The 26,599-nt window shown below is 38.3% G+C and overlaps 1 protein-coding gene across 12 annotated transcripts; it reads right to left on the bottom strand.

Moving 5' to 3' along the window:
• ZMYM1 (zinc finger MYM-type containing 1) lies at window positions 1–26,599 on the bottom strand. 12 transcript variants are annotated; one of them, XM_040231734.1, is made up of 10 exons: window positions 26,371–26,599; window positions 14,692–14,855; window positions 13,227–13,299; window positions 12,772–13,021; window positions 7,058–7,232; window positions 6,753–6,965; window positions 4,683–4,836; window positions 3,624–3,749; window positions 3,416–3,453; window positions 1–2,810 (listed from the first exon to the last, which is right to left on the bottom strand). In XM_040231734.1, the coding sequence occupies exons 2-10, from the start codon at window positions 14,785–14,787 to the stop codon at window positions 537–539; spliced, it is 3,399 nt and encodes a 1,132-aa protein (XP_040087668.1). In that variant the 5' UTR covers window positions 14,788–14,855; window positions 26,371–26,599; the 3' UTR covers window positions 1–536. The 12 variants fall into 12 exon arrangements, with proteins under 12 accessions (XP_040087668.1, XP_040087667.1, XP_040087678.1 ...); XM_040231733.1 differs by having other exon boundaries at window positions 13,230–13,299; window positions 26,483–26,598; XM_040231744.1 differs by lacking the exon at window positions 6,753–6,965 and adding an exon at window positions 11,248–11,366 and having other exon boundaries at window positions 13,230–13,299; window positions 26,371–26,597.

Raw genomic sequence — 26,599 nt, forward strand, 5'->3', positions numbered from 1 at the left:
TAATAGTTCCAGTTTAAATTTTTATTTTATAGCAACTCACTAATGTGCAACATGACCTATGTACAAGGTTATTAAATGCAGAAATATCTGCAACTGAAATAGACTGGAAAGAAAATGTATATCAGTAGGGACTGCTCCAATATATTATGGTACCTCCATACAATTAAATCTTATTGGTTATTAAAAAAAGACTCAGAAACTCTATGTACTGATATATGGAACATGACAAAAATGTCATGTTAAATGAAAAAGGCAGGCTGAAGAACAGTGTGTATTGCACAGTACATTTATGACTAAGTATTTCCAGAAGGATATTTAAGAGAAACAGAGAATACTTGTGGAGGGGGAAATGAGTATTTAAAAAGGGATGGAGCCTTTTCACTATGTATCATTCTATGTCATGAATTTTTAAACCGAGTAAATGCTACATGTTCTGATGAAAAACCTTTTTTCCTAAAAAGACAAACATTTGAAGTAAAAACTGTAATAAACAACAGAAATAAAAATTCTCTCACGTGAATTCAAGGTAGCAAGTACTATATTTCTTTCACCTGAAGGATAAACTTTTCCACGATTCCATTGAGCCTTTCAGGTTCCATCAGTTTATCTACCAATTCCTGCTCAACAGCCATTAGGGCTAAGCCACTAAACTTCTCTTGTCCCCTGGTACGACATAAATATGTTTTAAGACGAGACAGTGTAGAAAATGAGTTTTCAACACTTGCTGAAGTAACTGGCCAAGACAAAGCAATATATAATAGCTCTGATATGCAAGGAATATTATTGTGAAGACCATGCTGAATAAATAAATGGCCAAGATTGCTGAAGTTGATAAAATCATATTCCAGGACAAAGTTAAGCTTTGCATAGTGCCGATAAAATCTAAGTTCTGGGATGATGTCTGCATCAAATTTATAAAATTCTTGGACCTCTTTGGCTGTTGCTTCATTTAAGGGTTCATTCCATTTAAGTAACAGTTCTGAAATCTGCTTCATTTTACAATAATCAAACTCTAAAAAACACAATTTTAAATTTTGCAATACAGTATCCAAGCCTTGGTAATAAATATTAACTTTGTATTGTTCTTCTGTTGAGGTAGGAAAAAACATACTGTCTGAATTGCCAGGATCTATAGTTTTCTGAATTTTTCTTCTTTTTTGAAATGAAGGTCTTTCAACTTCAAAACCTTTACAGGTTATTTTTTGACATATTTCCTCTGCTCCATCCCAGATAGTTTTGAAATAAGTATCATTTCTTTCAGATGATAAACACTCCAAAATTGCTTCTATTTTTGAAGACAAAGAAAAAATGTCTATTGTTTCACTTTGAAACTCTTTGGAAAGAATTCCTGTAACACTCAGTATTCGATAAAGAAATTTCAAACAAAAGATAAATTCAAATTTAGAAACCAATGCCAACAAATCACTCAATTCATCAGCTAAACTTGTGTTTGAAGAATGGTTTGATAGAACTTCTAGCGTTTCAATAATTTCTGGAAGACCCTCAATCATAGACAGTAATGTATTATCACGGACTGTCCAACATGGTTGTGATGTGTGTTTCTTGCATGTTTTGCTTTGACTCAGCTTATTAATGTTTTGAAAATTTACCGACATTTCCCCATGAATAGTGTTGAACAAAGAACTGAGAGTATTTAGAGCACTTCGGAGCTCTTTTACTTCTTTACAAAACCTAATCACTGCTAAATCCAAACAATGTGTGTAACAATGCAGGTATAAAGCTCTTGGCTCTTCCTTCTTAAATTCTGCTGCAACTTTTTTAAATTTTCCCTTCCAATTACTGGTGCTATCATAGGCCTGGCCTCGTAGTTTACTCAAATCAACTCCAATCTGCTGCAGGTAAGCTTTGATACTCCTGTGTAAGTTGGTCCCAGTCATCTCTTCAACGTCTATGAAACCCAAAAATCTTTCTTTAATTAACACAGCCTTTGATGTTTTCTGCGGGTATCTTACACAAACTGAGAACTGCCCTTTAGTGGCACTATCAGTTGTCTCATCACATATAACTGAAAAAGCTGAGGAGACATTGATCTCATGTATAATATCTTGCAATATTTCAGTCTTTATTATTTCAATAATATCATTTTGAATCTGTGTACTATTATAGAAGTCAACTTGTGAATTCATAAGTTGAAATATTTCTTCTCCTTTATCCTTTGCTCGGATTTCTAACAATTCTAAAAAATTGCCTTTATTCACAGATGAAACAGACTGGTCATTTCCTCTTAAGAATAAACATTGCTTTCCAAGAAATAAAATATTTTCAATTATAAGCTTTAGGTACTTTTTATTTCCTTCAATCTGCTTTGAATGACTAGATAAACTGTCATTAACAGCTTCATCACAAAATTGGTATTCTCTCCAAAACTGCAATGACTTCAAATGCATTTCACTTTTTTCATGCTTTCTGAATTTTTCCAGAGTTTTTTTCCAATGGGAAATTCCTTGAGCTTTAAGTGACTCTCTTCCATAGTTAAATTTTTTCTGGCAGAACAACTGGCATGAATAACAGAACATTACATCCTTTTTAATACTGTTTTCTAATCGTTGAAAATAAGATTTTTTAATACTTCGTGATTTACCTTTAACTTTTTGTATTTTGGATGTAAATTTTGGGTGACGTAGTCTGTCACTTTTTTTCATGGATTTCATATTGTTTGTAGCATCTTGGTTTAACATATGATCTTTTTGTTCTTCTGTATTTAACGCAACCGTATGCTGACTGACTACAGATGACGGTGATGAAAGGCTTGGCTGTTCCACACTATTACTTGATTCACTGGGTGAAATCTTGGGAGAAAAAGACAACATTTGTTTGAACAGTTTTCAAACAGTTAAAGAAGGAAACATTAACAATTATTATAACTCAGTATTCTTATTAATAATTTCAAGTCAGACTTGAGATCTAAGAACCTGAATGTGAATACCAAAAGGTGTTTATTGTTCTATGTTTTTGAGCTCCAGGATCAAAACAGGAATGAATATGTTCAAATACACATATCATATGTTTAAAAAAGGAAAGCTTAAAAAAGAAGGCAGTTAGTAGGCTTCCCAGGTAGCTCAGTGGTGAAAAATCTGCTTGCCAATGTAGGAGACACGGGTTCAATCCCTGGTCCAGGAAGATCCCACATGCCGCAGAGCAATTAAGCCTGTGTGCCACAACTACTGAGCCAGAGCTCTAGGGCCTGGGAACCACAACTGCTGAACCGCACGTGCTTAGAGCCCGTGCTCAACAAGAGAAGTCACCGCAGTGAAAAGCCCACACACTGGAACTAGAGAGCAGCCCCCACTCACAGCAACTAGAGAAGAGCCCATGCAACAAAGACCCAGCCCAGCCAAAAATAATTAATTAAAAAAAAAAGGCAGCAGCAAAAACAATTAAAAATAAAACTTACATCCTCAATGACATTTGCTGTTACTGAAGAAACTGTACCTGTTAAAACATAAATTCAAGATATTACACCATAATCTATAAAATAGTATCATTAACTACAATTATTTATTTCATATTAGACAACTGAAAGGAAACTTAGAATAAAGAGATTCTATAATCAAGTATGGCAAAACAGTGTATATGTCAAATGTCTTCACATCAATTTTTACCTTGTAATACATCTGAGTTCACAATGGGCAGGGCATCATGAGTCTCTGCCAATGACACTATATTGCTTATAACTGGAGTTGCATCTTTCTTTGGAGAAGGGAGATTCGTTGAAGCATCATATACCACTGAAACATTTATTGATAAAAATGAAAAGATTTCTTATAAACCAGGCAGAATCAACCAATCAGAAAGCACTGTTTAATAACAAGTATCTCAATGAATAACATAAGTATCTAATAGCTTTAAGTATTGATGAATATTGGAGTACTTTTTATTAGGGCTTATGGATAGCCAGGTTCTTTAGGACAACATTAATACCAACATTAAAGTGATAATTTACATTTTTCATATCTTTTACGTTTGCACAGTTTCTTAGTCCTTTCGTATTATTTGCTTGACGTTTCAAGCAAATCTTTACTGTGAAATTACCCATGAAGAACACAAAAAAGATTCCTATAGGATCTCCTAACGGTATCATTTCTAACCATTCCAGGATTCATCAGCTTCACTATGAAGGAGCTGGGTTGGTATCTTCAGTATTGCAGAGATTTCTATAGTAAGTCCACCTGCACGATGCATAAGCCCCAGAGGAATTATTCATTCCACTGTCTGTGAAATTATCACTATTGGTCCCATATGAGACTCTTTGGTGGAATACATATTTGGCTCTGGATTATCTATCCCTTTCTATTAGTGAACATCAAAGTATTTTCAACTAGCTCTGCTTCATGTGAAAAATGTAACTCAGAGCCTTGTTTTTATAAAGCAGGGCTAAGTAGAAGATTCTGTATTCTAATACAATCTTTACAAGTAAATATTAAATCTTGTGATGAAGTGGTCTTCCTTTCATGCAAAAACACTGGAAAATCTTTCTTTGAAACAAGTTTTAGATTTTTTTTTCCCCCCTGCTTCCTCCTCACCCTCCCAGGCCTCAACTCCAGCCACTACCTGTTTTAAGTCAGCTTAATTTGGCAACGAATCAAAGTTATAAATTAAGGGAAAGCAGTAATATTGTTCAACATTTACTAAATCTCTGATAACTGTTAAGCAAATAATACCTGTAGAAGATTCCATCTTAGCTTTACTATAAGCAGAGAAACAATTAATAGAGCAGAAAAGCTCTGTCTTCCCCAAGTCATTGGTAGTCTCAATCATTTCATCTGTGGGCTTCAATGATTTGCAAAGAACAGATGGAAGTGATTTGGCTGGTTTCTGTTAAGAGAGTAAAATAACGTTCAGATTCCTGCTCTATGACCTATACCCACTACCATTGCTTAATTGAAATATTATAGTAACAACGAAGTCACATTTTTGTACTTTCTTAAAAACCAGAAAAAAGGCCCTTATAGGTTGTAATAACTAAAATGAAAGGAAACTGATTAATCTACTAGATAATTATTTGTATTATTTGTTAGGTATCTTAATAGCAATAACAACACATATGCAAGCAATGAAGTGTTCATAAAAGATGTTCTTCATTCCAAGAAATCAAAACCAACTTTATAAATGAACACAAGCCTTATAATTACAGATCCTTCCCTAATGCCAACCTGGGCATCAACCAAGGAAAGCCTTCCACTGGTGCTAAGGAGCAGTCAGAAAAAAGTGCCTGACACACATTACAAAATGCCGTGGGAATCACTGTTTTCTAGCCTAACTTCACAGTAAAAATTGCAAGCATATTCTAAGAAAGCTACATACAAGCAGTGAGAGGTACAGAACATAGTGCCTTCTGTAAGCAGTTAAGTGTGCAAAGGAAAAGGATAGAAACTGAGAGGTTCACCACCTACTCTTTCTGGTGAAATGGTTAGTTAACACTAACAGTAATGAAATCAAACAGCTTTTAGGTGTACAAAATGCAAAGACAAATACAAATAATAGATTTTCTATGAAAGAATGTTGGCAAATGAACAATGTAACAAAAAACAGTATAATTTTGAAAATTACTATTTTTGTCCCTTATGAGTTTTCATATTTTGAGAAATGTAACAACTCACCAATATTTAATATTAACCAACAAATAGTGATATAATTAACATATTACTCATGTGGGAAAGCCAAAACTTAATCTAATTCCTGACTACAGTTCACTAACAGTATGGGTTTTCTCCATTATCAAAATCATACAATACCTTAAATGTAGCATGGCATTGTGTCAGATGTGCCTTTTAACTCATCTAGCCAAATCAGTTGTACCCTATTACACATGCTGAATAACTGAATACTCAAATATAGGTTCTTAAAATGGGAGGTCTATTTACTGACTGTGAGGAGTAAAGAAAGAAAAGAAGGAATGGTATTAACTGCTTTCAGACAAAGAGTTCTATGCCCTTTGTTCTCCCATTTCTGGTCCCAAGGTAGGATACTCTCATGGTGTGGGAATTCTGCCACAGAAAAGCTGTGACTCCCAAACGACCTATCTGAATTGTGGCTTGTTGAGACTCCCATCTTCAATTGCTTGTTTTTAAGGAAGAATTTACAGGGATAGAGTTGTATTTCAAAACAGTATCTGAATATGCAAGACGTGTGACAGTCCACCTCATGAAAGGGACTCAGAACACTAATTGTGTTATCTCAAGCCAGTAGAGCAGGGCCAGCTTCTCTGCTCTCAGAGCCACACATCCAAGGCTCTCCCATCAGAAACAGAGGATTATTTCTCATTGGTTTACTGCCTACTAGGATTCCTGATTCAGAAAAGCATGTGACATTCTTGATTCATCTTTCAGCCTTGCTTATGAGGTGTAAGAATTAAATATATGGAATTAAAAAAAAAAAAAACATTTCTGTGGTTGAGTCTTACTGACCAATAGGCTATTGTTATTGTTGCTATCTAGTTTATAAATAAGCTTCCTTCTGCTTGCCTTTTCTTCAAGGTAAGGTGATCACCCTGAGATTCTTCAGGAAAATCTCCATGCATCTTTTATAATGAATTGTTGTGTAAAAAAGAACTATTCTTTCACCTCTTTCATTATCTTACCAACTAAAAATAATTACAATGGTACTAAAATCTATACCCCCCGTTTCCTAAGGTGGAAACATTCACAAGCCAACTAATGGGAATCAACTGTCTCACTTCTCACATGAGTCTTATACAATCAAATTCAAAATGAAGTGATCTTTATTCATACCTGCTTATGTGCTGTAATACTCTTTGAACTATTAAAGTAATGAGACTGTCCTTCCATTTGAAGTATATGAAACATACTAGAGCTAGTGGAACAGTAAGCTCCACAATTCTCACAACAGTTCATGATGAGGTTGTTAGTGGAGTGAAATTTTGAAAAACAGGCATTACAGCAAAGACTATGTTTCACACTCTGGTATTTCACTTCGTACTGAATCTAGGATTAAAAAAAAAAAAGACCCAGTAAAAACTCTGATATTTAAGCAGAATATTCAGAATCCCTAAAGGTTAAGAAATATTGCAACTTACAGTAGTAGTCTTCTGACACATGCTGCACTTGGCTGAAACACTACTAGTACATATGGTAACAACTGGCTTTCTTTTTTCTTCATATGATGAAAGACAAGACTGACTGCAAAAAGTTTTGCTAGTGGTAGTATCTTCCAGCTGAATACTGATCACATCCTTTAGATTTAAAATGTCTCTAAAAGATAAACAACAAGGGCACCATTAAACTTTACCGCAATTATTTTTTCTCTTCATAACCTAAACCACTCCCTTAAATAACTCTCTCCCCTTGTTTCATATACCTGAAGAATTGTGAAACAGTAGAAACATAAGCCTTGAAATAAGAAAATCTGAATTTGGTTTGATCCCTGGTTGGGGAACTAATAAGATCCCACATGCCACAGGACAAGGCCAAAAAAAAAAAAAAAAAAAAAACAAAGTCAAAAAAAAAAAAAAAAAAAGGAGTAAAAATTAAAATTAAAAAAAAACAAAAGCAAATGTGATTTAAAAATACTGCATAATGAAATGACAACGTTTGGAAGTCTGCATACCTCAGGGAATCATATTTCCAAATGATGATAATATGCAGCAAAAATCATTCACAGGTAAAAGAACCATTCTAAGTACAAACAGACCACTAAATTTTCAGGTGACAGTACAAAAAATTCACTGATGTGGTTTCAGATTCCACATTACAACTAACATTTAAGAAACTACCATTCAAGTAGTATCAAAAAAAATTTACAACTATCTCAAATGCTAAACATTCCTCTCTTTTTCAAATATTTATTTGTAAGGTCAGATTTTCTTTAGACTTCAACCAAAACAACATTTTGTAACAAACTGAATGCAGAAGCAGTTATGAAAACCCAGCCAGACAGTAAAGCAGTTTGCCATACTAATAAAACAATGCTCACTAAATTTTTAAAAAAGCTGTTTTCATAAAAAAATACTTATATCAACATGCACTATTTATTGAGTTAATAATAGTTAAAAATTCTTCAGTTTACATTTCTAACACAATATATATATAGCTAGATGTAATCTACATAAAATAAAGATCTTTGGGTCTTCAAAAATTGTTGCGTGTGAAGGGATCCAGAAACCAGAAAATCTGAGAACTGCTACTACAGGAAAACACAAAGTTCTGGCTACCTAGATCCTTCAGAATATCACTCTTTTAAGATAACAGTTTTCCAAATGAAATACTCCTGAAATCAACACTACTTTAATACCCCAATATTAACAAATTTTTAGGTACAAATCTTCCTTGACTTATGACGGGGTTATGTCCAGACAAACCCATTTTAAACTGAAAATATCATAAGTTGAAAATGTACATCTAACCTACAGAACATCATAGCTTAGCCTAGTCTACTTTAAATGTGTTTAGAACACTTACCTTAACAACCTACTGATGGGTAAAATCATCCTACAAAAAGTCTTATTATAAAGTGATGAATGTATCATATAACTTGAATATGGTACCAAACGTGAAAGAATGGCTGTAGGGGTACATAATGATTTTAAGCTTATGAGTTGTTTATCCTTGTGATCATGTGACTGATTGGGAGCTGGGGCTCACTGCCACTGCCTCCCATTGTGAGAATATCATACTGCATATCATTGTACTAGCCCAGGGAAAGATCAAATTTCAAAATTTGAAGTAAGTTTCTGCTGAATGTGTATTACTTTAACACCACTGTAAAGTCAAAAAATCATCATGGAGAACCAGTGGAAGTTGGGGACTATCTGTACTATAAGCTTTCTGCCTCCTTAAACAGCACCAAAATAATACGTCAGTTTTCATTGTCCTGAGGCCAGTCATTTCACTGGTTCAAGCTGCAGCTCTGAATGCAGTGTCTGAGTCGTGACAAATCTTTTCCTAGGGTTCACTGTGTTCCTAAGAGTGTTCAGGATTTGGGCATACAAAGATGGATATGATCTAGTCCCCAGTGTCCAGAGGTTCAGAGTCTAACTGGAGCAATAGCAATTCTTTAAGAACATTATTTCATGAAAAATGTTTTGGGAGTTATGGACACTATGAAAACACAGACCATGGAACAATTATCTGGGTGGCAGGTCGGGGAAAGGAGAGGAAGGAATGGTATGGGAACAGATCAAGGGTACAGATATCTGAGGAAGATCTTTCAGATAGTAAGAAATTAGCCAGAGGGGAAAAAAGGCAGAAGAAACTACACTGGCAGAAGCATGGAAGTCTAAAATGCTTACTGGCTTTTTCTGCTACTAGCATACTAGATTGCTGGCTTCTAATATACTACGGCCTTATTTAAAAAAAAAAAAAAAAACAACACGGGAATTTCCTGGCAGTCCAGTGGTTAGGACTCTGTGATTTCACTGCCAAGGGCGACAGTTCAATCCTTGGTCAGGAAACTAAGATCCTGCAAGACATGTGGTTCAGTTCAGTTGCTCAGTCGTGTCCAACTCTTTGCGACCCTATGAACTGCAGCACGCCAGCCTCGCTGCCCATTACCAACTCCCGGAGTTTACCCAAACTCATGTCCATTGAGTTGGTGATGCCATCCAACCACCTCATCCTGCCCTCCCCTTCGCTCCTGCCCTCAATCTTTCCCAGCATCAGGGTCTTTTCAAATGAGTCAGCTCTTCGCATCAGGTGGCTAAACTACTGGAGTTTCAGCTTCAACATCAGTCCTTTCAATGAACACCTAGGACTGATCTCCTTTCAGTTCAGTTCAGTCGCTCAGTCGTGTCTGACTCTTTGCGACCCCATGAGTCGCAGCACGCCAGACCTCCCTGTCCATCACCATCTCCCGGAGTTCACTCAGACTCATGTCCATTGAGTCAGTGATGCCATTCAGCCATCTCATCCTCTGTCATCCCTTTCTCCTCCTGCCCCCAATCCCGCCTAGCATCAGAGTCTTTTCCAATGAGTCAACTCTTCGCATGAGGTGGCCAAAGTACTGGAGTTTCAGCTTTAGCATCATTCCTTCCAAAGAAATCCCAGGGCTGATCTCCTTCAGAATGGACTGGTTGGATCTCCTTGCAGTCCAAGGGACTCTCAAGAGTCTTCTCCAACAGCATAGTTCAAAAGCATCAATTCTTTGGCGCTCAGCTTTCTTCACAGTCCAACTCTCACATCCATACATGAATACTGGAAAAACCATAGCCTTGACTAGATGGACCTTTGTTGGCAAAGTAATGTCTCTGCTTTTCAACATGCTATCTAGGTTGGTCATAACTTTTCTTCCAAGGAGTAAGCGGCTTTTAATTTCATGGCTGCAGTCACCATCTACAGTGATTTTGGAGCCCCCCAAAATAAAGTCTGACACTGTTTCCCCATCTATTTCCCATGAAGTGATGGGAGCAGATGCCATGATCTTTGTTTTCTGAATGTTGAGCTTTAAGCCAATTTTTTCACTCTCCTCTTTCACTTTCATCAAGAGGCTTTTTAGTTCCTCTTCACTTTCTGCCATAAGGGTGGTGTCATCTGCATGTCTGACGTTACTGATATTTCTCCCGGCAATCTTGATTCCAGCTTGTGCTTCTTCCAGCCCAGTGTTTCTCATGATGTACTCTGCATAGAAATTAAATAAGCAGGGGGACAATATACAGCCTTGACGTACTCCTTTTCCTATTTGGAACCAGTCTGTTGTTCCATGTCCAGTTCTAACTGTTGCTTCCTGACCTGCATGCAGGTTTTTCAAGAGGCAGGTCAGGTGGTCTGGTACTCCCATCTCTTTCAGAATTTTCCACAGTTTATTGTGATCCTTAGGTATGGCCAAATAAATAAAGGGTCTTATCTTTCTAACATGATTTAAAATGTCATTTTCAAAGCTATCTTTCAATTGGCTCATGAAACAGAATAAAAACTACATTGACTCTAACACAACATTGTAAATCAACTGATCTTCAAAAAAAACCCTACATTGACTCAAAATAGATTTTAAATCACTGCTATTAAAAAAAACCTCATTGGTAACTGGTAATCAGCTAAAAATTCTGAGTACATATCAATACAAGATGCTAATGAACACAGATGAATGCAGAATAAAAAGTTCTGAAAAAAGCACACGTTATTCTGAACAATGGATGGCCTCTCCTAGCCTAAGCATCACTACCTTTCCACCAAACCTATTAAGTATTTTGTATCAAAACATTTTTATTCCAAATAAAGTTAAAACTTGTTTTTTTGTTCATATTGGATTTCTTTGCCTTAAAGAACAACTTACACACTAAATCTTTCCTGCTTCAGCCTTTTCAATCTGCCTGGGAGCTCTGCTGAAGATGTGTAACGGATAAACTCCAAACACAGGAACATGATACCTTAAATTCTTAGGGCCTCAGCTTCCTCAAAACCAAAAGAAAATGTTTGAACAGGATGATCTCTAAAGTCCCTTCCAGTTTTATGATTCTGCAGAGAAAGAAAGCATGCTGAAGAGAATGCCATACAGCCCACAGCAAAAAAGAAAAAGAACAAAGTACAGTGTTAAAAGGTTTACAAAGCACAAGAGAAAACGTAGTAGAATTCTGGGGAGGAAGATGAAGCCAGGGCTAACTTCTGAAGCAGCAGCCAAATGAGGAGCTAAAGCAACCAATGTGAAGAGTTTGTGAGTTTGCTCAGAAAATACCACCGATAGTCAACATTTCCTGGGTTCTTATTACATGCCAGTATTGTTCTGACCTCTTAAATATATTATTGAATGATCATAATTCTTATGTACATTTAACAAGACAGATGGGAATACTAAGAAGTTCTCAATGTTGTTTGAACTTTGGCATGTCTAGGAATCACTTGGGGATAAACGCAGTTCTGATTAATAGGCCTGGGGAAACCTGAGCTTCTACATTTCTAACAGGCTCCCAGATGATGTCGATAAAGCCACTCAGGGATCACATATAGTATCAAAATGTGAACTAAGGAAGCAAGATTCAGATCTTGGCAATTTGATTCCAAAACAAGGTACTATTTGAAAGGCATTTAATCATATTTAGTGGTAAAACTGGTGGCTCACATATTCTCTTGTTCTGAAACAAAGAACATTTAAAACGTTTAACACTAGCATTTAATGAGAAATAACAAACCAGATTTATAATACCATATGACTCTCAAAGCACTGAACCTTTTATATCTCAGTGTAGAGTTCAAAATTCTGGATGTTATGAAATCACTATTACTTCTTTTCTCCTTACCTAAATTGTCTCACATAAGTAAAAAAGTTAGCAAAAGAGACCCCAATAATAGTTCACAGAAACCTTGAGACTACATACATACATCTATGTCTACTAAAGGCCATTAAATTTTTTAAAGGAAAATTATGAAACAACTTCACTTGCCACTACAAGAGAAGCATTATAAAACTTTACTCCTTGGAAGGTCAAAAAGTAACTTATTATGATTAATTTTTTAGTAAGTTACTTTCTATATAGTTAAATGATAAAACAGAATGGGCACACAGCAACCCCAATTGTAGAGAATTTCCAATGTAAAGAAGAAGAAAATAAGTTTTGGAAGTCACATTATTTAAAGGTAAAGAGAAACACAACTCCTATCGTTTTAATTTCTGCAATTCTCTTAGTAAACACACACACAAAAACTACTTCTGAACAATCTATTACAGGAACCAAAAGCAGAAGCAACTTCTTTACCCTAAACCAAGGTGATTACTTCAGAAAAAAAACAGAAAATTACAACCAACATTCTGATTAAGAGCTATGTAGGGAAGTAAAAGAGGGCATAATTTAGAATTATATACTTTGAGCAGTTTGAACAAGTTCTCTTCGGAAGAGCTGGTGAACTGACAGATGCAATGTATTCAGTGATGCATGGTGTGGAGCAGAAAAGCTCAGTAGAACCTTTCCTCTGATAAGCAGTTTGTCCCTTTTGAAAAACTTTTTTACAACCAGAACAGGAAACCTGAACAGCTGTGGTTGAAATTGAAGGAAGCATCTTATTCATGCCAGATGATGCCAGAGAAAGCTGAATGCCTGTAGTGATCTGAGGAGCTATAAATACAAAACAGGAAGGAAAAAAAATTAGTATTTATATAAAATTAAGTATGTATTCTTTCACTATCTTTTAGAGGTTACTTCTTCTGGACTTGAAACCCAAAACAATCAATGCACTATTCAAGGGGATTCTAAAAAAGTAGAATAAACTGGCCATCATATTCGTCAGAATAAATATGATTAACTTAAGTAATTCTATTACCACTGTCTGAAAACGCAGAGTTTATTTTCAGGTCATTCTCCTGAGTTTTGGGCTGTTGGGCTTGACAGTACTCCTAAAAAAAAAAAAAAAAGTTGAAAATAATGAAAACCATCAATCAATCAATAGAAAATGATATATTATGCTCAAGTCTGTTCAGTGAATTGTATTATTGCATTGAACCATGGTATATAAGTAAATACTCCCCTTCTGGTGACTTCTGGCTGGTAACACCCACTAATTATTACAGTATTTTCTACTGTACCTAGATACGATTTTATAAATTTTTGTTAACATAGTCCCTCAGCAGCTATTACAAAAAGAGGGTAGACATACTCAATAATGGTACTTATTTCCCCTTCTTGTTCTGATCACTAACAGTTAATTGTCTTCATAAGGACCTTAAACACAAAAATTCTTAGACTGGGCTGAATGAGTCTTACAAAGCAGGATTTTTTTCAGAGCATCAGGCAATCAACCTAAACTTGCTCTATGTCTTTGAATGTTCAAGAATTGAAGAAGTAACAGGTATTTCCTAGATGGACAATATTAATATTGCCCATTGTCATCCAATGGGAGTCATACCCTTTACTTGGTACTAATTTACTTTATGTTATTTCTAAACAGAATACTCGGAGAAGGCAATGGCACCCCACTCCAGTACTCTTGCCTGGAAAATCCCATGGATAGTGGAGCCTGGAAGGCTGCAGTCCATGGGGTCGTGAAGAGTCGGACACGACTGAGCGACTTCACTTTCACTTTTCATTTTCATGCATTGGAGAGGGAAATGGCAACCCACTCCAGTGTTCTTGCCTGGAGAATCCCAGGGACGGGGGAGCCTGGTGGGCTGCCGTCTATGGAGTTGCACAGAGTCGGACACGACTGAAGTGACTTAGCAGTAGCAAACAGAATACTAGAAGTAAATTTAAAATGAAATTGCTTTTCATTGTAAATTTCAACAGGTCCATATACAGACAATCTAAGGAAATTTAGCCCCGCTTATAGCTTGACCTAATTTATCCTTTATAGGTTCTTTAGCTTTTGATTAGTCTAAAAAAGTTTAAGGATAAAAATGAATCTAATTTGGATAAACAAAGAAAAACTCTAAGTACTTAAAATGTACTAAATAATTCTATTAATAGAGATAGTAGCACAAAAGCATATAACTAGTTATTTGTATTGTTTCAAGTTAAGAAAAATGAAAACAAATATGTACTAACCTCAGATAGACCCATAATACCCTAAGCAATCTTTTTTTTGTTAAACCCAATACCCACATCCAAACAGTCCAGCTTTCTCTCACATTCTTGCACATGCTTATTATGGCACTTAACCACACATTCTACATTACTTGGTCAACTGCTTTGGGGAAGAAATTAAGATTTTCAACCAATAAACTAGCATCTGCATAACTAAAATTTTAATTAAATGCTACCCTGGAAAATAGAAAACAAGGTGAAATATTTACCTGAGTATTGTCGGGTTCTACCTTAACTTCATCTAGCCTCTTCACTTGTGTTGCCACTGCCTTGTCACATTCACCACTTGTTGGTGATTCTTTCATCTTAGTATCTGATGCAAAGAAATCCTCTAGTTCCAAACTAATGGGTTTTTTCCTTGGGAAACAGTTTCCTAAAATAAATTAGGAACTGATGAAGAGTCTGATTTTTAAAAGTTCCTTCAAATATAGTAATTTTCTGGAGGCACAAAAGGTTCTTTCACAGTACCCTTCCTTCATCCATTACTCTGCAACATAGCTTTGCTTTTTACACTTCTCCAGTAAATAAACTTCTATGTCTTCTTCTGGCATAAAGACTAGTCTTCTCTACTGCTATTCCCTCAGGCGCCCCTTCCCCTGATTATTGGTTCCTCTCACGCTCAGTCACTCAGTCATGTCCGACTTTTTGTGACCCCATGGACTGCAGCCCGCTAGGCTCCTCTGTCCACAGGATTTCCCAGGCAAGAATATTGGAGTGGGTTGCCATTTCCTCCTCCAGGGGATCTCCCCGACCTAGGGATCAAACCTGCGTCTCCCGGTCCTTTCACAGAAGCATTTAAATATATTAAAAACAAACAAAAAAAAAATCCAATTTCTAAAGCTACTGCCTTCCCTCTAACCAATTCTTCTCTTGTCTTTGAAATTCTGTCCTTCCTTGACTCTTATAACTCCAAGACCTATTTCTCCCCCAACTTCTTTGCCAGTCTTTTTCTCATTTACTTCACCTGCTTCTAAATATCTGTGTTCCTCTAAGCACAATTCCTCAGGACTCTTTTCACTTGCTCATGGGCACAATCTGGGATTCAAGTATCATCTATATGCTCTTTTCCCCCTATATACCTGAGCTCTAGCCCAGGTAACCAACTACCTATTAAATATCTCCACTTCAATGTTCCAGGCATTCCTCAAATTCAAGAGACTTAAAACTATATTCCTGGGCTTCCCTGGTGGATCAGTGGTTAAGAAATGTGCCTTGCAATGCAAGGGACACGAGTTTGATCCTTGGTCCAGGAAGATTCCACATGCTGAGGAGCAACTAAGTCTGCTGTGAGCCACAACTACTAAGCCCATGAGCTGCAACTACGGAAGCCTGCATGCTGCAACATGAGCGGTCACCGAAATGAAATGAGAAGCCCTTGCACGCACAACAAAGAGTAGCGCCCCTTCTTCACTACTGGAGAAAGCCTGCATGAAGCAATGAAGACCCACCGCAGCCAAAAAAACCAAAAAACTTAATTCTCGTATTATCCCCATAAGCCTGCTTTATACATGTCGTCTTTCTTGAGAAATAGCTTTATGGTATAGACCCAATTTTCCAGGCCAGAAATCTAGGTACAGCCATAAATTCCTCTTCTCCCAAAGTCTCACATCTAATCACCAAATTGGATCAAATGATTGTATTGAATCTATTTTCTCATTATACTTAATGCCTCCTCCACCTCCCATCAATTCCTTTTTGGTAAATAGTATTAAGAAGAAACAACAAGCCCAAGATGGACTTATTTGTGCTAAGTCCCATCAAGACTTAATACCTAACTGAACTGCAGTTTCAGACTTTCCAAACAGTGAAATTTTAAGCCAGTCAGTTAATTTCTTGGTCAGCACTAATGAGGTAATCTGCCCAAAGCATTGTCTGAAACAGTCTACTCTTTTAGCTTCCTTATCCTACTTTCTTTCTGCCTATGAAACCTTCCACCTTGTACAGCTCCTTGAATATCCTGCTATTCACTAGATGGGATATTGACAGATTTCTGAATGAAACCGATTAGATCTTCAAATTTATTGGGTTGAATTTTTTTTTAACAGTAGCTAATATCCAAAATCAAAATATAGAAGACTGTGTGCATTTAGCTTAAAAAAGAACTCCCATTTTATAACTTTTGAGGAACTATAGGAGTCTTTTGATCGTGCAAAGCAGACAGATTAGAGTCCCAGGAGAAAGAGAACCACATATGGCTTTCTTGACGTAAGAGAACCATTTTGGCCTAAACCATTTGTGATCTAAGCCTGGCTTCAATGCTTGCCCTTCAGCAGGTCTTAGTAATTAATGATCTTGCTCGTGGTGGTGGTAGCTGCTCAGTCATGTCTGACTCTCTGCAACTCCATGGACTGTGGCTTGCCAGGCTCCTCTGTCTGTGGAATTCTCTAGGGAAGAACACTGGGGTGGTACCCATTCCCTCCTTCAGGGTAGCTTCCTGATCCAGGGATCGAACCCAGGTCCCCAGATTTTTTTACCATTTGAGCCACCAGGGAAGCCCAAAATTAATGAGTTGAACTAGATAATCTAACACCAGTGCGTGTGTGCTAAGTCACTTCAGTTGTGTATTACTCTGTGACCCTATGGACTGTATCCTGGCAGGCCTCTCTGTCCATGGGATTTCCCAGGAAAGGATACCGGAGTGGGTTGCCATGCCCTTCTCCAGGGGATCTTCCCAACCCAAGGATCAAACCCACATCTCTTATGTCTCCTGCACTGGCAGGTGGGTTCTTTACCACAAGTGCCACGTGAGGCAATGCTGAAACAAGGGAGGAGCAGTCAAGAAACAACACTGCCGCCGTGGGGGCAGGGTCCTGGTTCCTCAAGGGAGTAATACCTTTGAGGTCCACAGGAACTAAGGCTCCCTTCCAGCTGGAGGGTGGGAAGATGATGTTGACCCTCCAGACTTCAATCAACTAAACCTTGGGCTCTGTTGACCTTTGTTCCAATTCTATGCTGAATTCTTCTCTGTTCAAGCCCCTTCGTGAATATGCAAGTACCCTTAGTTTAAAGAAGAAGGAGGAAATAGCAACATACTCCGGTATTCTTGCCTGGAAAATTCCACGGACGGAGGTGGCTGGTAGGCTACAGTCCATGGGGTTGCAAAGAGTCGGTCATGACTGAATGACTTCGCTTTCTTTCTTCCACTTTAGTTTAACACTTTCCCAGTTTTGCTGTTGGGGAGACAATGCTTTGGGTGCGCTCCCCAGTGTTCTCCTTACTTGTTGCGTGTATATGTGCTCAGTCTCCTCTGATTCTTTGCTATCCCGTGGACTGTAGCCCGCTGGGCTTTTCTGTCCATGGGGTTTCCCAGGCAAGAATACTGGAGTGGGTTGCCATTTCCTTCTCCAGGGGATCTTCCCAACCCAGGGATCAAACTTCCATCTCCTGCACTAGCAGGTGGATTCTTTACCACTGAGCCACCAGGGAAGTAAGTAATAACAAGTATTTCCTTCTCCCAGTATTTGCCATGGTTGTGTTTATTGGCTTGATAACCACAAAGAGGTAAACCCAGTTTTCAGGCAACAACTGTTCAGTCCCAAGGCCTCTATTTTCAAGGACAGACTGATCCCTTGCATTCTCCTTGTTTACTTGGATGCTACGTAGCTTCAGTCATGTCCACTTCTTTGCCGCTCTATAGACTGTAGCCCTCCAGGCTCCCCTGTCCATGGGATTCTCCAGGCAAGAACACTGGAGTGGGCAGCCACGCCCTCCTGACCCGGGCATGGAACCTGTGTCTCCCTCTTTGAACCTGCATCTCCTACATCTCCTCTGTCGGCAGGCGGCTCTTGGCCTACTTTGCATTTTTCTTGCAGCTGCCACCTCCAATTCTAACTCTCCTGGAACTCTTTCCCTTCCTAATCTTCACTGCACAGGACAAGTCTCCTGGATTCCTTTTCTTATACCACCTCCATGACAAAACGAAACTCTCTGCTTTACAAATAATGATTACGGAGAGCAGGAGAAAAGTAAAACAGATAAGGTTGTCAAAGTTCCTCCTGGAATGATTCCAGGTCTATGGTTTTATACTGAGTTAGTATGTTGAAAATCCCCAACTTCCGTCTTTTATTTTTGAGGTTGGAACTCAACCACCAACCTCACCCTGATCTTCAACTCAGCTTTTACTGTAATCTCCTATCTCTAGGCAGAAAATTAAATAAGGCCTCACGGTGAAGTGCAATAAAAACTCATACAGCCTCTGCTCAGTCCATTTGAACATTATATACAATCAGTAGAGTAAAACTTGCTGGAAACTAACTACTAGATTGTAGATCCCCCTTCACTCAAAAGTAAATGTGCTATATTAACTTTAAAGATCAATTAAAAATAGAATATCGAGGAATTCCTTCAAACAGGTCAGTCATCATACAGGCTAAGAATAGAAAGTACCTTGAAAATGTAACTAATCTAATATATTTGAGACAGAAGAAAATGATACATAACACTTCTTTACCTACTACAAAAAACAAAAAGAGCAGAAGACATGAACAACAAACTCATTACTTCCTTTCTCAATAAGATGAACAAAGGAGTAACAAGTCCTAGAGACCTCTTTTTAACATCCCATCCATCTTCCCAAACTGGAGCTAAACCACATATACACTGGAGACTATTAATAGTCACAGAATAAATGTGGAACATCTTCCTGCTAGTTAATTAAACAAATTTTAATTTAAACCAAAGAGGGATAGATTATGAAGCAGAAAACTCACATTATTTTTAAAAGAAAACATGAGTATCAGAAAGAGAGTAAAAAGGACTTCCTTGGTGGTGTAACAGATAAGAATCCGTCTGCCAATGCAGGGGACATGGGTTCAATTCCTGGTCTGGGAAGATTCCACATGCCAAGGAGCAATGGGGCACATGAGCTGCAACTACTGTGCCTGTGTGCTGCAAAAGGAGAAGCCACTGCAAAGAGAAGGCTGTGCACCACAACAAAAGAGCAGACCCCACTCACCACAACTAGAGAAACTCTGGGTGAAGCAACCAAAACTCAGTGCTGCCCAAAGTTAAAAATAAATAAATAAAATTACATTAAAAAAAAATCCCATTTGATATGATGGCAACCCCTTCACAAAACTCTAAGGAATAAATTTAACCAAGGAAGTGAAAGACCTATGCACTGAAAACTACATAACATTGATGAAAGAAACTAAATATGATTCAAAGAAATGGAAGGATATCTCATGATCTTAGATTTGAAGAATACTGTTACAAAGTCCATACTACCTAAAGCAAACTAAAAATTTAATGTAATCCTTATGAAAATACCCATGACAATTTTCACAGAACTAGAACAAATAATCTTAAAATTTATACACAACCAAAAACACAAAGAACAATGTTGGAAGCATAATACTTCCAGATTTTGGACTACATTACAAAGCTACAGTGATCAAAACAGCATGGTACTGGCACAAAAACATACACATAGCTCAGTGGAACAGAATAACCCCACCTTACATATAGTCATTTAATCTATGACAAAGGAGGTGAGAAAACACAGTGGAGAAAAGACAGTCTTTTCAGCGAGTGGTGTTACGAAAGCTGGACGGCTATATGTTAATAAGTGAAATTAGAACACTCCCTCACTCCATGTACAAAAGTAAACTCAAAATGGTTTAAAGACCCAATTATAAGATGCCATAAAACTAGAAGGGAACACAAGCAAAAACATCTTGGACATAAATCATAGCAGTATTTTCTTAGATCAGTCTCCCCAGGCCAAAAAAAGGCAAAAATAGACAAATGGGACCTTATCAAACTAAAGAATTTTTGAACAGCAAAGGGAATAATCAATAAAACAAAAAAACAACATACAGAATGACAGCAAATATTTGCAAATGATGGCTTAATTTCCAAAATATACAAACAGCTCATACAATTCAATATCAAAAAACACCAAATAACCCAATTAAAAAATAGGCAGAAGACAGCCATTTCTCTGAAGAAGTCACACAGACGGTCAATCAGGTCAGGTCAGTCGCTCAGTCGTGTCCGACTCTTTGCAACCCCATGAATCGCAGCAGGCCAGGCCTTCCTGTCTATCACCAACTGCTGGAGTTCACTCAAACTCACATCCATTGAGTCAGTGATGCCATCCAGCCATCTCATCCCCTGTCGTCCCCTTCTCCTCTTGCCCTCAATCACTCCCAGCATCAGAGTCTTTTCCAATGAGTCAACTCTTCGCATGAGGTGGCCAGAGTACTGGAGTTTCAGCTTTAGCATCATTCCTTCCAAAGAACACCCAGGACTGATCTCCTTTAGAATGGACTGAGTGGATCTCCTTGCAGTCCAAGGGACTCTCAAGAGTCTTCTCCAACACCACAGTTCAAAAGCATCAATTCTTTGGCGCTCAACCTTTTTCAGAGTCCAACTCTCACATCCATACATGACCACTGGAAAACCTATAGCCTTGACTAGGTGTACCTTTGTTGGCAAAGTAATATCCCTGCTTTTTAATATGCTATCTAGGTTGGTCATAACTTTCCAAGGAGTAAGCGGCTTTTAATTTCATGGCTGCAATCACCATCTGTGATTCTGGAGCCCCCAAAAATAAAGTCTGATACCGTTTCCACTGTTTCCCCATTTATTTCCCATGAAGTGATGGGACCAGATGCCATGATCTTACTTTTCTGAATGTTGAGCTTTAAGCCAACTTTTTCACTCTCCTTTTTCATTTCATCAAGAGGCTTTTTAGCTCCTCTTCACTTTCTGCCATAAGGGTGGTGTCATCTGCATATCTGAGGTTATTGATATTTCTCCCGGCAATCTTGATTCCAGCTTGTGCTTCTTCCAGTCCAGCGTTTCTCATGATGTACTCTGCATAGAAGTTAAATAAGCAGGGTGACAACATACAGCCTTCACGTACTCCTTTTCCTATTTGGAACCAGTCTGTTGTTCCATGTCTGGTTCTAACTGTTGCTTCCTGACCTGCATACAGGTTTCTCAAGAGGCAGGTCAGGTGGGCTGGTATTCCCATCTTTCAAATTTTTCCACAGTTTCTTGTGATCCACACAGTCAAAGGCTTTGGCATAGTCAATAAAGCAGAAATAGGTGTTTTTCTGGAACTCTCTTGCTTTTTCCATGATCCAGCGGATGCTGGCAATTTGATCTCTGGTTCCTCTGCCTTTTCTAAAACCAGCTTGAACATCTGGAAGTTTTTGGTTCACGTATTGCTGAAGTCTGGCTTGGAGAATTTTGAGCATTACTTTACTAGCATGTGAGATGAGTGCAATTGTGCGGTAGTATAATGCAGATGAACCCTTTATACATTCTTTGGCATTGCCTTTCTTTGGGATTAGAATGAAAACTGACCTTTTCCAGTCCTGTGGCCACTGCTGAGTTTTCCAAATTTGCTGGCATATTGAGTGTAGCACTTTCACAGCATCATCTTTCAGGATCTGAAATAGCTCGATGAAGACCTACAAGACGTTTTAGAACTAACACCCAAAAAAGATGTCCTTTTCATTATAGGGGACTGGAATGCAAAAGTAGGAAGTCAAGAAACACCTGGGGTAACAGGCAAATTTGGCCTTGGTATGCGGAATGAAGCAGGGCAAAGGCTAATAGAGTTCTGCCAGGAGAACGCACTGGTCATAGCAAACACCCTCTTCCAACAACACAAGAGAAAACTCTACAGATGGACATCACCAGATGGTCAACACTGGCATCAGACTGATTATATTCTTTGTAGCCAAAGATGGAGAAGCTCTATATAGTCAGCAAAAACAAGACCAGGAGCTGACTGTGGCTCAGATCATGAACTCCTTATTGCCAAATTCAGACTTAAATTGAAGAAAGTGGGGGAAACCACCACACCATTCAGGTATGACCTAAATCAAATCCCTTAGGATTATACAGTGGAAGTGAGAAACAGATTTAAGGGACTAGATCTGATAGATAAGAGTGCCTGATGAACTACGGACAGAGGTTTATGACACTGTACAGGAGACAGGGATCAAGACCATCCCCATGGAAAAGAAATGCAAAAAAGCAAAACGGCTGTCTGGGGAGGCCTTGCAAATAGCTGTGAAAAGAAGAGAAGTGAAACGCAAAGGAGAAAAGGAAAGATATAAGCATCTGACTGCAGAGCTCCAGAGAATAGCAAGAAGAGATAAGAAAGCCTTCTTCAGCGATCAATGCAAAGAAATAGAGGAAAACAACAATAGGAAAGACTAGAGATCTCTTCAAGAAAATTAGAGATAAAAAAAAAAAGAAAATTAGAGATACCAAGGGAACATTTCATGCAAAGATGGGATCAATAAAGGACAGAAATGGTCTGGACCTAACAGAAGCAGAAGATATTAAGAGGTGGCAAGAATACACATAAGAACTGTACAAAAAAGATCTTCATGACCAAGATAATCACAATGGTGTGATCTAGTTAGACAAAGACAAATATATTACTTAAAGTGGAATCTAAAAAATAATACAAATAGTCTATACACAAAACAGAAACAAACTCACAGACACAGAAAATAAGCTTAACAGGTTCCTAAAAGGGAAAGAGGGGAAGGAGGGATACATTAAGAGGATGAGATTAACAAATACAAACCTCTATACATCAAACAGACTTCCCTGGTGGCTAGAATAGTAAAGAATCTGCCTGCAATGCAGGAGACCTGGGTTTGATCCATGGGTTGGGAAGATCCCCTGGAGAAGGAAATGGCAACCCACTCCAGTATTCTTGCCTGGAGAATCCCATGGACAGAGGAGCCTGGCAGGTTACAGTCCATGGGGTCACAAAGAGTTGGACACAACTGAGTGAGTAACACTTTCTTTCATACATAAAACAAGGATTTACTTTATACATAGCACAGTAATAATACATACAGCCAAAATAATAATCTATACAGGAAAATAATATAAGTTATGGAAATATATATGTTTGTGTATTTATATATATTATAAATATATAACTGAATCACTCTGGTATACACCTGAAATTAACACAATACTGTGTCAACTTCAATGAAACAAACAAAAACCCATGAGGCTGCAAAGAATTTGCAAGCTATTAGAAGTTACTTCCAGATATGTAAACAGACCTCCTCAGGGAATGTATACACTTCCCTCCTGGAAATGACAATACTGCATATATAAAACCTGTTGATTAAAAACTGAACAATTGTCAGTCTAAGAGAGAGGATTTTATTTGAGCCAACCTGAGGATTATAAAGTGCAAAGTCTTTCAGAAAGTGCTGAGGATGGTTTCATCTGTTAGGAGATGAAGGCACCATCACATTCATTTTCAAGACAAAGGATCATATGTCAAAATAACACACTGACACTTTACATAAAGGTCATCAAAAATACAAAGTCTAGATAAGCATGTAGAAAGTGAGCAGTAAGTCACCATGACTCCTCACTGAGCTTGGAAAGTATGCTAATCTTTTAGGAAATTCCATTGCTAGAGGGAGGAAAAATAATTGGCATAATAATATTATTGGCCATTACATATATTGGCATTATAATAATACATGTCAGAAGGCATTCCCATTTTTGGGGAGGTCTGTTAATGTATAATGCAGATGAACACTACACACTAAAGGGGGAGAGAGGAGGCCCAAAGGGACACAGAAGATAATTCTATGCTTAATTTTTTTTCTTTCCTTAAGATATAAACTTCATAAAACCTGATGCTTCCAACTGAGTCACTTTAATCTTTTCATTCCTCCCCACTATACTTCTGCTCTTACTCTTCTCCTACTTGCAAAGTCATTTTTGCCTATTCAAATTCTACTCAGCTTCTAAACCCACTCAGCTCTGCTGCTTGTTACTGCTGCTGCTAAGTCGCCTCAGTCGTGTCCAACTCTGTGCAACCCCATAGATGGCAGCCCACTAGGCTCTGCCATCCCTGGGATTCTCCAGGCAAGCACACTGGAGTGGGTTGCCATTTCCTTCTCCAATGCATAAAAGAGAAAAGTGAAAGTTGCTCAGTTGTGTCTGATTCCTAGCGACCCCACGGACTGCAGCCTACCAGGCTCCTGCGTCCATGGGATTTGCCAGGCAAGAGTACTAGAGTGGATTGCCATTATTGGAGAGAACTAAAAATAAGATATGCCTAGACAAGATAAATCGAGGCCTATCAGAATAGCTTCTAGCATGCTAAAACCCAGCCACTGGCAATAATTATAAAATTAAGACTACCCCTGAGGACACTTTCCACGATAAAGCAGTCTTATCTCTTAGGAATTGTGACCTTTACTTCTAGGGTTTGCAGCCCACCCCCCCTCCCCCTGCCCCGGAATCTCAACTGAAAGTCCACATGTTTACCAAGTCCCCTCTACCTTAGCTGGGCTTAAATTTCAACTGCTCCTAACTTTGCGAAGCTACTATAACCTATTTTTAAGTGTTTATCCTCCCAACTGCTGTTTTCTGCTAGGTTTTTTTGAGTCTTGCTTTGTAGATGCGCAGTTCAGGAGTTAGCTAAAAAGTGGAAAGTGAAAGTGTTAGTTGCTCAGTCCTGTCCAACTCTTTGCAACCCCATGGTCTGTCCATGGAATTCTCCAGGCAAGAGTACTGGAGTGGGTAGCCATTCGTTTCTCCAGGGGATCTTCCTGACTCAGGGACTGAACCCATGTCTCCTGCATTGCAGGCAGATTCTTTACCATCTGAGCTACCAGGGAAGCCCAAAGAGTGGAGGAGGGGAATATTTGTCTGCAAATTTGGGGGGCTTATGTCTCAGAGGTTCTTTCCTCCAAGATTGGACCCCTGGAGTTTCAACTACTTAGGCAACCCAAAATTCCTGTCTCCTTAACTCACTATGCTATAAGAAGATATTGTTGGAGACAAAATGCAGGAGTGCTAGAGGAAGGAAATAAGGTTAGAAGAGCAGAAGTGAGTCATCTCAGGAAAGTACTTTGAATATAAAAACCTTGCACTTAAAGCTTCTGGGGTTCAGCAACCATTTCATTCATAGTTCTTAAGTAAAGTTTTACTAAAAAAAAAAAAAAAAAACCTAATAAAATCCTAAGAGACACTCAGTTGTGTTACACATCAAATGTTAGGTATTTTGGAGACCTCCAAAGCATTAATTTGCTAAATTACAGAGACCTATAGAAAATAATTTTTCCATCCAGGTGAATACAGTTGATGTATCACTAGTAAGGAAGATTACAGCTTTGGGCCTATCCTTTTTGGGTTCTGAACAGTATGTGTCCACTCACAGAAAATCCTAGAAGTAAATTCACTATTTAGCAAAGGAATCTACTCCTCTGAGTAATACTCTTGATTTAAGACTAAGATTTTAGATGGGCAAAGTGGTGAGTCCTGATTCCATCAGGACTAACTGTAATATAATTCGTGTTATATATTTTTGGGGCGTCTTGTCATATATTTGTGATGAGAAATACAAGCTATCGTCAGATGTTATTAATGATTCAACCCTTAGAGAACTCTCCACTTAGCTACTTTTGAGCTTTCGGTTCAGTTTAATTGAAAAATATCAGGCTGAAACCTGAGAAAGTTCAAAACGTAACCATCCATGAAACCAAGTTACTTTCAATTTTGTACACTAAAGCAAAATACTGAAATAAAATGATGAAGACTGCACCTTCATCTAATTCCAATTTCAAATCCGAATTAATCACGAAATTCTTATAATTTGAAAATCTCTCTTAGCAAACATCCCGTGTACAATTCTATTTGCAAAAGGAGTGTCGAGATTTTTTAAGTTTGAAAAAATAATTACCTTAACGAGGTAGAGCCACAGGTGTGATCTAATGAAATGTTTCAGAAACGGAGGCCGCAGAGAGACACCCAAGGCTGAAAAGCAGTTACGGCGCAGGGGTAGTAGGCGGAGCGAAACGCGCAAAGTGGGGGGCAAAGACGCCCCGACTCTGAGGACAAAGTTAAAGGAGACGACAAACGCTAGCAGGGAGACTGACCCTGAGTTCTCGACCCCCACAGGGCGGCATCCACAGGCAAGGCTGGGTTCCTAGAACTCCGGCTCTCCCGGACACTTCATCCTCCCTCTGACTGCTGAAACTCTCCGCTCGCCTCTGGTAAAGCACATGAATAAAGAGCGACGCCACAACCGCTTAAGCAGACTTACTAACTTTTTTCAGGAACGCCCGCCGCGCGACGTTTCTAAAAGCAGTTTCGACGCTGAACGGT

This window comes from Oryx dammah, unplaced genomic scaffold, assembly GCF_014754425.2.
Source record: "Oryx dammah isolate SB20612 unplaced genomic scaffold, SCBI_Odam_1.1 HiC_scaffold_28, whole genome shotgun sequence".
In the NCBI taxonomy this organism is placed as follows: Eukaryota; Metazoa; Chordata; class Mammalia; order Artiodactyla; family Bovidae; genus Oryx; species Oryx dammah.